The sequence below is a fragment of the Phodopus roborovskii genome, unplaced genomic scaffold (genome assembly GCF_943737965.1).
Source record: "Phodopus roborovskii unplaced genomic scaffold, PHOROB, whole genome shotgun sequence".
Classification (NCBI taxonomy): Eukaryota; Metazoa; Chordata; class Mammalia; order Rodentia; family Cricetidae; genus Phodopus; species Phodopus roborovskii.
Window position 1 is genome coordinate 31,159,617 of NW_026126434.1, and position 11,763 is coordinate 31,171,379.

At 38.7% G+C, this 11,763-nt stretch overlaps 1 protein-coding gene across 1 annotated transcript; it reads left to right on the forward strand.

Annotated features, from left to right (window-relative positions):
- Positions 1 to 10,139: 10,139 nt before the first annotated feature.
- Positions 10,140 to 11,066, forward strand: LOC127224397 (olfactory receptor 12D1). The gene has a single exon (XM_051187439.1). The coding sequence runs from the start codon at positions 10,140 to 10,142 to the stop codon at positions 11,064 to 11,066; it is 927 nt and encodes a 308-aa protein (XP_051043396.1).
- Positions 11,067 to 11,763: the final 697 nt, after the last annotated feature.

Consider the following 11,763-nt stretch of genomic DNA (forward strand, 5'->3'; position numbering starts at 1 on the left):
AATCATTTTTTTTGTGTAGAAATTTTGTCTTAGGAGTTATAAAAGGAACAAAAAAAAATAAGAGAGGTAGAAGGAAAACATCAGGGAAGACAAAGGAAACATCAGGATAGAAGAACAGGACAGAAAAAAACAAACAAACAAACCACACAAAACCAAAAAAAAAAAAAAAACCAGAATAGGAACAAGCAACAGAAAGAGAAATTATGATTTGGCCCTCAGAAAAGTCTCCTGGGTGTATATGCACTTGCGAAGACTCCATGCCTACTATTTAGTATCTGACATGCTGAGGGCAGTCCCTTGTCAGTGAAGTGTCTTAGTTACTGTTCTGTTGCTGTAATGAAATGCCATGACCAAGGTAACTATAAAAGTAGGTATCTAGTTGGGGCAAACTTACAGTTTCAGAGAGTAAGTTCATAGTCATCATGATTCAGAGTATGACAACAGGCATCCAGGCACAATGCCAGAGCAGGAGCTGGGAGCTTGCATCCTGTTCCACAGGCATCAGGCAGAGAGAGTGAGACTGGGCACCTAGTGGGCTTTGGAAGCCTCAAAGCCCACCTCCCAGTGACACACCTCCTCCAACAAGGTCAAACCTCCTAATCCTTCCTTGACCAGGCATTCAAAGATATGAAACTGTCGGGGGCCATTCTTATTCAAGTCACCACAGGAAGTCATGACATGAACAGCTGGTCACATGACATCCACAGTCAGGAAAGGAATGCTGCTGCTCTGTTCACTTTCACCTTTCTTATTTAGGATGCATTGATAAAGAATATATATATATATGTATACACACACATATATATGTTGCAATATTGCTCAATCATAGTGTTAAATGAAGTAAGCAAGACCCAGAAAGGTAAACACTGCTCGTTCTCACTCACCTGTGGTCTCACAGAAGTAATGTGTAGGACAATAGTTACCAGATCCTGGGAAAGGAAAGGATTAAGTTGTAATATCCCAAAGTCAGTGGAATGAATACAATTGACAGTGGTTTACTATATATTGCAAAGTAGATGGAAGATTTTAAATATTTTCAACACAAAAAAATGGCAAATTTTTGATGTGACAGGTGCACTGATTACTAGTCTGATAACTGAATACTGAAATTATCAGAGTGTCACCTTCTACCTTGTGGATTTGCACAGGTATATGTCATTTAAAAAGAATCCCTTTTTATCTTTATTTAGTGAATAATCATCAATATTTGTGTTAATAAAGAGTATTGAGTGCAAAATTTTAGGCTAACAAATTAGAGTTTAACATTTAAACACCAGAGACTCATTTTAGAGTTTAAGTTAAAATGACAACACTAAGTAAAATCAATTTAAGAAAGTTAATCTAAATTATATTCACTTTCCCAAGAACTGGAGGCAAAGAGAAGCCACTTGGAGATTAATATAATGGTGTTGTTCAGAAAGATATGAATTCCTGTTAATTTGTTGATTCTGTGGTGTTTTCTCAGACTTCTTTTAATGAACTATTCTGACATTGTTTATTTCCTGTTACCTCTTGGCTGTGTTAATCCTCTTCAGACCGAAGTATTCCCTCCAGAATCCTCTGTAGAGCTGGTGTAGTGATCACAAATTTCTTCAATCTGCCTCCCCCATGGAAAGTTTTCATTTTTCCTTCAATCTTAATAGATAGCTATTCTGGGTATATAATAATCTAGGTTGACAACTGTGGTATTTCAGAACCTGGAATGCATCTTTCCAACATCTTTCGGATTTAATGGTTACTGTTGAGTAGCCAGGTATTATTCTAATGGGTATGTCTTTATAAGTGAGAAATATTGGTGAGTACTCACTAAATAAAGATAAGAAAGGGTTCTTTAGGTGGGTGACATGGAAAAAGCAGGGTCATACCTCAGTGTTTCTGGAACTGAACAGCCTCAGTGTCAGTCCTTGTTTCACAATTCCTGGCAAGAGAATGGAAAGTGTGCATAAATCATCCAATCCTTATCGTTTTTATGGTAGGCAACATGAGGGATGATTTTAGTATTTCCTTCATTAGGTTTTCATGAGAATTAAATGGAAGAATGCATGTTAGGAACTTAGCACAATAACTAGCACATAACACCTAACCTGAGGTGAATGTTATTTGCGTTGTATTTTCTTCTTATAGAATAATGAGGACTGGTTAATGTGTGACAGTACAATGAAGTACACAGGAATGAAAATACAATAAAAATGGACAAAATGCATAATTTTTTTTACCTGTTCTTAGATTTCTTCCATTAATTGCTGACTATACATATCTCTCCCTTGTGTTAACACACTGACTTTTTTTTAATTTTCATTTTATATATCAAACCCAGTTCCCTTTTCCTCTTCCCTCCCTCCCTCTTTCCCTCTCTCACCCCCTCACATGCACACAGACCACCCTCCCCTCCCATCCCCCCCAATCCACATGTAGGGTGATGCCATCCAGGAGGGGTCATCGAAATCTATCAAGTCCTTTGAAGTAGGGATTAGGACTTCTCTCCTGTCTCTAGGTTAAGGCAGTATCACTCCATGGGGGATGTGCCCACAAGATCCTTTTGTGCACCAGGAATACATCTTGGTTCCACTGTCTAAGGTCCCTAGGACTGCTCAGTCCTTCTGGCTGAGACCCATATTCAGGGGGGACCGAGTCAGTCCCATACTGGATTCCCAGCTAGTCTGGGGGCCGTCAGCTCCTCCTTGTTCAGGTCAGCTGTCTCTATGTGTTTCTGCAGCCTGGTCTTGTCCTCCCTCTCTGCATCTGTATTCTAGTTAGGCTCAGTGTTTAGTTGTGGGTGTTTGCTTCTGTTTCCAACAGGTACTAGATAAGGGCTCCATGATGGTGGATAAGTTAATCGATCTCATTATCAGGGAAGGGCATTTATGGTAGCCTTTCAGTTATCTCTTCAAACCTATAATGGCTCTCTCTTTTATGGTCTCTCTCTCTCCCCCCCCCATGTGCTCTGGAGAACTTGTGCCTTCCCCCTTCTGTGAGGAACTTTATATGAATCTCTTAGAAACTACCTTGTATCCTAGTTCCTCTGGCGGTGTGAATTATAGGCTGGTGATCCTTTGCTCTAGGTCTAAAATCCATATATGAGCAAGTATATACCACGTTCCTCTTTTTGTGAATGGGTTACCTCATTCAGGATGGTTTCTTCAAGTGCCATCCACTTGCCTGCAAATTTCAAGATTCCATTGTTTTTTCTGCAGAGTAGTATTCCATTGTGTAGATGTGCCACATCTTCTTTATCCATTTTTCAATTGAGGGGTATCTAGGTTGCTTCCATGTTCTTGCTATTACAAATAGTGCTGCTATGAACATAGTTGAACAGATGTCTTTGTTGCATGGATGTGGATCATTTGGGTATATGCCTAAGAGGGGGATTGCCGGGTCCTATGGTAAACTAATTCCCATTTTCCTGAAGAACTGCTATACTGATCTCCAAAATGGCTGTACAAGTTTGCACTCCCACCAGCAGTGGAGGAGTGTTCCCCTTTCTCCACATCCTCTCCAGCATAAGTTGTCATTGGTGTTTCTAATTTGAGCCATTCTGGCAGGAGTAAGATTACCGGTATCTCAAAGTTGTTTTGATTTGCATTTCCTTGATAGCTAAGGATGTTGAACACTTTCTTAAGTGTCATTCATCCTTTTTGATTTCTTCTATTGAGAATTCTCTCTTCAGTTCTGTACTCCATTTTTTTAATAGGGTTATTCAGTGTTTTGTTGACTAGATTCTTGAGTTCTTTGTATATTTTGGAGATCAGCCCTTATCACATGTAGGATTAGTGAAAATCTTTTCCCAGTCTGTGGGCTGCCATTTGGTCTTGTACACTCTGTCCTTTGCCTTACAAAACTTCTAAGTTTGAGGAGGTCCCATTTATTAATTGTTGATCTCAATGTCTGTGCAACTGGAGTTATGTTCAGGAAGTGGTCTCCTATACCAATTTATTCAAGGGTACCTCCTACTTTCTCTTCTAACAGGTTCCATGTGGCTGGATTGATGTTGAGGTCTTTGATCCATTTGCACTTGAGTTTTGTGTGTGATGATAGACATGGGTCTATCTGCAGTCTTCTAGGCATCATCATCCAAATTTGGCCAGCACCATTTGTTGAAGATGCTTTCCTGCCCCCATTGTATACTTTTAGCTGTTTTGTCAAAAATCAGATATTCGTAGGTGTGTGGGTTAATATCAGGATTTTCAATTCTATTCCATTGGTCTACTTGTCTATTTTTGTACCTATACCAGGCTGTTTGCAGGACTATAGCTCTGTAGTAGAGCTTAAAGTCGGGGATGGTGATGCCTCCTGAAGTTCTTTTATTGTATAGGGTTGTTTTGGCTATCCTGGGTTTTTTGTTTCTCCATATAAAGTTGATTATTATCCTTTCAAGGTCAGTGATGAATTGTGGTGGGATTTTAATGGGGATTGCATTGAATCTATAGATTGCTTTTGGCAAGATTGCCATTTTTACTATCTATATCCTACCTATCCAAGAGCATGGGGGGGGGTCTTTCCATTTTCTTGTATCTTCTTTAATTTCTTTCTTTAGAGCCATAAAGTTCTTATATAGGTCTTTCACTTGTTTGGTAAGTGTTACACCAAGGTATTTTATGTTGTTTGTGGCCATTTTAAAGGGTGATGTTTCTCTGATTTCTTTCTCATCCCCCTTGTCGTGTGAATAAAGTAGGGCTGCTGATTTTTTTGAGTTTATCTTGTATCCTGCTAGTTTGCTGAAGGTATTTATCAGCTGTGGGAGTTCCCTGGTAGAGTTTTTTTGGGTCACTTATGTAAACTATCATATCATCTGCAAATAGAGACAGTTTGACATCTTTCTTTCCAATCTGGATCCCCTTGATCTCCTTTTGTTGTCTTATAGCTTTAGCTAGAACTTCAAGTATGATATTGAAGAGTTATGGAGAGAGAGGGCAGCCTTGTCTTGTTCCTGATTTTAGAGGAATCGCCTTAAGCTTCTCTCCATTCAGTTTGATGTTGGCTGTTGGTTTGCTGTATATTGCTCTTATTATGTTTAGTTATGCTCCTGTTATCCCTGATATCTCCAAGACCTTCATCATGAAAAGGTGTTGAATTTTGTTGAAGGCTTTTTTTAGTATCTAGGGAGATGATCATGTGGTTTTTCTTTTTCAGTTTGTTTATATAGTGGATCACGTTGATATATTTTCATATGTTAAACCATCCCTGCAACCCAGGGATGAAGCCTACTTGGTCATGGTGGATGATTTCTCTGATGAAATCTTGGATTCGGTCTGCCAGTATTTTATTGAGTATTTTTGCATCGATGTTCATCAGAGATATTGGTCTGTAGTATTTTCTCTTATTTGTGTCTTTGTGTGGCTTGGGTACTAAGGTGATTGTGGCCTTGTAAAAAAAGTTTGGTAATGAACCTTCTGTTTCTATTGTGAGGAACAATTTGAGGAGTATTGGTGTTAGTTCTTCCTTGACTTTCTGGTAGAATTCTGCACTGAAGCCATCTGGCCCTGGGATTTTTTTTTGGAAGGTTTTTGATGAATGCTTCTATATCCTTGGGAGTTATATGTCTATTTACGTTGTTTGTCTGTTCTTGATTTAATTTTGGTAAGTGATAGTTATCCAGAAATTTGTCAATTTCCTTTGAATTTTCAAATTTTGTGGAATATAGGTTTTCAAAATATGACCTGAAAATTGTCTGGATTTCCTCTGTGTCTGTTGTTATGTTCCCCTTTTTGTTTCTGATTTTGTTAATTTGCATGTTCTCTCTCTGCTTTTTCTTTAGTTTGGATGCAGGTTTGTCTATCTTATTGATTTTCTCGAAAAACCAACTCTTTGTTGAATTTAATTTTTTGATTGTTTTCTGGTTTCTATTTTATTGATTTCAGCCCTCAAATTGATTATTTCCTGGCGTCTATTCCTACAGGGTGAATTCGCTTCTCTCTGTTCTAAGGCTTTCAGTTGTGCTGTTAATTCTCTAATGTGACTATCCCCCGTTTTCTTCATAGGGGCACTTAGTGCAATGAACTTCCCTCGAAGCACTGCTTTCAAGGTATCCCATAAGTTCGGGTATATTGTGTCCTCATTCTCGTTGAATTTTAGAAAGTCCTTAATTTCTTTCTTTATTTCTTCTTTGACCCAGGTATCGTGCAATTGCACATTGTTCAGTTTCCATGAGTTTGTAGGGTTTCTGAGGGACACATTGTAAAATCAAACATTGTGTCCCTCAACACGTAAGCTGCGGTATCTCAAAATTAGGGAAAGTTATTTAGTTTTGTTATAAACAGTGAAGAATCAGTTTTAAAAAAACAAAATCAAATTACTTTTTATGTCTCTTTGATATCATAGAAATAATTGAGTAGAATAGAAAAAGGATCATCTTTCTAGACTGTCAGTGTGACATGAGCAACTGATTAATTTTCATCTCCAACTTTCTTTCTACTTCAAATTCCAGAGTGTTTTCCCATGGAGCCTTCAGGAACAGACAATGAAGCCCCCACCTCTGTCTGAGGAAATGAAGGGAAATTTGGCTAAGAAAACTTATTAGGCAATGGAGACTTAGGTTGTCCATTATTGTCAATTAAAGATTAATTATAATTAGACAATAGGAAATGCAACCAAAAAATAGTGATTGCGTAAGGCACTCCTCTATGAGTCTCTGAATAATTCTCAGCATCAGGAGACAAGCTCTCTAAGGACTTTTACTTTTAGAATCTCATGATATTTTAGAGCCAGCAGATTTTTCAGACGGTGAGGAAGAATTTTCAGAAGACAAATAATTTGTCATTTTGTACTCAGTGCAAATACTTATTCTTGCAGACTGAGCCCATTTATTTAATGTGAGCTATTGCCTCATATATTTCTATTATTTACAGTCGCAAAAAGCAGAGCCCTAGAAATGCCTTTTACCTGTCCAGTCAGGTAAGAAAAATGTAACCAGAGGCATGCTGGGAAGTTTCTCATACCTTCTGTGTTGTGATCTATCTCTTGCTGGCATTAGAGAAGGCTCTTTAAGATTTAAAGCTGGTTTTCCCAACTTATGACGGACAGACTCCCTGTTGTGGGTCATGAAAGCACATTATTTCCCATATTTCTACCATCATGTCCCATTTTCAATTCAATATGCCTGATTATTCAGGCATCATCCAAGTAAATCTGTAATCTCTAAGCATTGAAACTTTAGTGAAAGAAATCATGTCACAGAGAGAAATGTGACAATCAATGATCTTTAAATCCCAGGAAAAAGTTGTTCTATTATTTGATTCATTGTTTCTTGATTTTTTTCCAATATATTTTTTGATGCAATTATATTTTATGGGTCAGAAAAACTAAAATGTTGATTAGTGTTAGAAGATTATTTGCATTTTTAAAAAAGTAGTTGTAAGGATTTTAAATATACTGTACCTAACTATCAAAGAAAGGTGCTCTGATTGTTGGAAGGAGGGCTGTTGTGGAGGTAGAGTAAAGGTTAGTTCCTATCCAAGGTAAAGCCAGAAGTTCATTTCGTTTTCAGTCTGGTCACTTGAATCTACTTCCTCTCAGAACTGCAATCATTCTATTTTTAGGAACTGTGACTCTGTGTAAGTCAGTTTCTTCAGATTTCCTTCCAGTTCTTACTCTCCGCCCATGGGTCCCACCTCTTCAAGTTTCTCAAAATTCTAGCTTGTCTTTCCTATGATGTAAAAGCTACCCATGGCATATATTGAAATTAAAGGAGCAGAGAGGAAGCTGATTCACCAATCCTGTCTGCCATTGTCAGAACAGCCAAAGGCAATGCTAGAACCTTGATAGAATATCCAAAATAATATTTTTTGTGGCAGCAAGAAGAACAGATTTAGTTCTAAATCATGTCTCATAATGAATTACTCATTTATGATTCCTAAAGAGTTAAATCATTCACTGAATAAAATATTTTTAGGTCAATTCAACAACAAAAAAATGAAGATGAGTGCATTTCCTTACTAAAAGGCAGAGTTTTTTTTGTCATCACATTTATTATTTATTTATTTATTTATTTTCATTTTACATACCAACCCAAGTTCCCCCTCCCTTCCCTTCTCCTCCCCCCGTCTCACCTCCTCCCATCCCATCCCCATCCACTCCTTAGAGGAGGTAAGGCCTCCCTCGGGGAGTCAACAAAGTCTGGCATACCAATGTTGAGGCAGGACCAAGCCCTTCAGACTGAGCAAGGTTTCCCTCTATAGGAAATGGGTTCCAAAAAGCCAGAGCATTCACCCAGGATAAGTCCTGGTCCCATTGCCAGGGACCCCACAAACAGATCAAGCTGCACAACTATCACCTATATTCATAGAGCCTAGTTTGGTCCTTAGGACCATCAGCAGCATCTCTCTTCTTCCTTTTGAACAAGAGAATCTGCATTTCCTTTTGTAACAGACCTCAGAAATTGGGTTGCTAGCTGTGCCCGCCTTTAATAAACTCACAAACTGGAATGTGGTACCAGATGTTCAGTTTTGAAAGGCAGGTCACCCCACACTCCATCCTGTGCCCCGACACAGTGAAGTCCATGCATCTTTCATGTTTCTTGTGTCAGAGACGAAGCCGTACTATCTGCTGCAGATACTGAGGTCTACCAAATTCTCTTTCACAGCAGTGGAATTCATGCCCTGGCTGGTAACACGGCACAGATAAACTCTCAGCCTCAGACATGCCTTCGGTCAAAGAGAACTGCTTTCCTCGGCTGAGCAGAATGTCGAAGGGTCATCCCACCTTCAAAATTATGCAAGGGACCAGCTGTTGGCTTTGAGCTACTGAGTTGCTGGATCCCTTTCTGTTCGCCAAGTTCCACTTTCATTTTCTTGGGCTCGTCCCTTTCAGCAGCAGAAAAGCAGAGCTTCTTACTATGAAGAGTAAGGTGAGATAAGGAAAACACATTTTATAATCGAGAGGAGTTGGCAACCTGTGGCAACTTTGAAGAGAGTTGGTATGAAGCAGACAGACAGACTGCTATGATATGATACAACTGATATGGTATGATAGCTGTCAGGGACCTACTATAGGAACTGTAATGCAGGTGGATTGAACTTGGAATATACCTTCACAGCTGTGAGGTGGGTTTATTTCTGGTTAAATAAAATTATCTAAATATATGACATAAGGAAGCTGGAGAGATGGCTCAGTGGTTAAGAGCACTAGGTGCTCTTCCAAGGGACCCAGGTTCAATTCCCAGCACCCATATGGCAGCTCAAAACTGTCTGTAACTCCAGTTCCAAGGGATCTAACACCACACCAATGCACAAAAGATAAAGTTAAATACATTCTTAAAATATGCCATAAGACAAAAATAGGATTTCTGGAGACCAAAGGCAGTACTTAAAAAGACAGATTTTGGTGAAATAAAGAAAAACTTGAGTTTTGTATTTAAGGATCTCAGAGAAGAAAGACAGACCACAAAGTAGACAACAGGTGCACAGCAACATTTCTCATTGAATATATCATTTGATTTCCTGTTTGAGGAAATGTTCAGGCTCAAAGTATAGTGAGACAATAAGTCCATCCCCTACTATAGCAATAAGGTTTTCAAAATACCTCAAATAATCACAAACTATATGGTTTTGATCTCCCCTTCCACTTTCCACCAAATAGGGCTCCTTGATTTTACTGGGTATGTGGGCCAGGAAAAGATGAGTAAAATAATATCTTCACATTAATAATCTAGAGACAAGTGACTACTGCTATTTTAGGGCTTTTCTACTTCTTCAAAGACTTTATGATAAAATTATTTTATTCCTGACTCTTACTGCTAAAACTTTCTAGAAGTATCTCATTAGATTAAGAAGAGTGCTAGAACTGATTTTTTTTTTAAGCAACGTATCACAGAGATGACCTCGCAATGAAAGTTTTATTAGAATGCAGATGTTCATAGCCAGAGAAGACTGTGGGTGAACAATATGTTGCAAACCTCCCAGAGCATAAAAGTGTTAACTATTAATTTAAAATTTGAAAATGGTTAAGTCACAAACTGTGGCTGCTCAAGATCCAAACAACCAAATGTTACACATGATCTGAGGCTGGCTTTTGCAAAACAGCCGTTCTTCATCTATCTTATCCTCCCCCTCTTCTTCATTTTACCAAGACAATTCTAACTGGGAAAGATCAATTTGTCTCATTCCAGGCTGTGTTACACAAATTGTGTCTTCTTTTTTTAGGTGATGTCAAATCAAACTTCAGTCACTGATTTTATCCTCCTGGGAGTGACAGACATACAGGAACCACAACCTTTTCTTTTTGCTGTTTTTATCACTATCTACTTTGTTAATATAACAGGAAATGGAGCCATCCTGATGATCGTCATTTCAGATCCAAAACTCCACTCACCTATGTATTTCTTCCTGGGAAACCTAGCATGCCTAGATATCTGCTACTCCACTGTGACAGTGCCGAAGATGCTGGAGAACTTCCTCTCCACCAGCAAAGCAATCTCCTTCTTGGGATGCATAACTCAGCTTCATTTCTTCCATTTTTTGGGTACTACAGAGTCCCTGCTGCTGGCAGTGATGGCATTTGATCGCTTTGTGGCCATCTGCAAGCCACTTCACTATTCTGTCATCATGAATCGTCAAGTCTGTATCCTAATGGCTGTCACCATCTGGACCATTGCTTTTCTCCACGCTCTGCTTCACTCTATAATGACATCTCGTTTGAGGTTCTGTGGTTCGAATCATATTCATCATTTCTTCTGTGATGTTAAGCCATTGCTGGAGCTGGCCTGTGGGAACACTGAGCTTAACCTGTGGCTGCTTAATACTGTAACAGGCACTATTGCCTCAGTCCCCTTTTTTCTGACATTTCTCTCCTATTTCTACATTATTGCCTATCTTTTCCTCAAAACCCGCTCTTGCAGCATGCTTCACAAAGCACTGTCTACTTGTGCCTCTCACTTCATGGTTGTTATTCTGTTCTATGCTCCTGTTATATTCACCTACATTCGTCCCACCTCAAGCAGCTCTCTGGATCAGGACCGGGTCATTGCCATCATGTACAGTGTGGTCACTCCTGCTCTCAATCCACTCATCTACACCTTGAGGAACAAGGAAGTGAGGAATGCACTGACTAGGAAGATGAGGCGATGGCTCTGACTTGAAGAAACCAATAGAATTCTTCTGAGGCGTAAATAACCAGGCAACACAAAATTAAGATATATTTCTGAAATTAAGATATATTCTTATTATAGTAGAGGTGCACAAATATAACTGAACAAAGTGAGTAATAGAAAATATATGGGAAAATATGATCTAGTAGTATTAAACTTCTAAAGCAAGAGAAACTTGGGCTTGTGAGGCTCTAATCATAGAATTTGGTTCCCGAATGTGCTGTTGGCATATTAGCCAATAACCTTGGTTTGTGACATACTCTAATGTGACTTGTATGTAAGTGGTTATCGAAATATGTATATGCTACCTGTGTTTAGGATAAATAATTAGTACTTATGATAGTTTATTTGTCAACACCTATTCGTTGGATGATTACCATTATGCTTTCTTATTTTGAGGAATTATTGAAAATATGGTTACTCAATTGGAAAAGTTAGTTGCAAATCACAAATGAGTTACAGAAAAATTTTGGAGGCAAAACATTTCTTTTAAACCTGATCCTGATTCTGTTAATATTAGGATTTTAGGGCTGGTGGGTAAGGCTTTATTTTTTAAGTTTTATTATTTACTATTATTTTTTGAGACAAGGTCTCCTGTAGCCTGGGCTGGCCTTGAATTCCTTATGCTTTTGCTTCAGCCTCTAAATTTCTGGGCTTATTGGTGTGTGCCCCCATACCCAGCT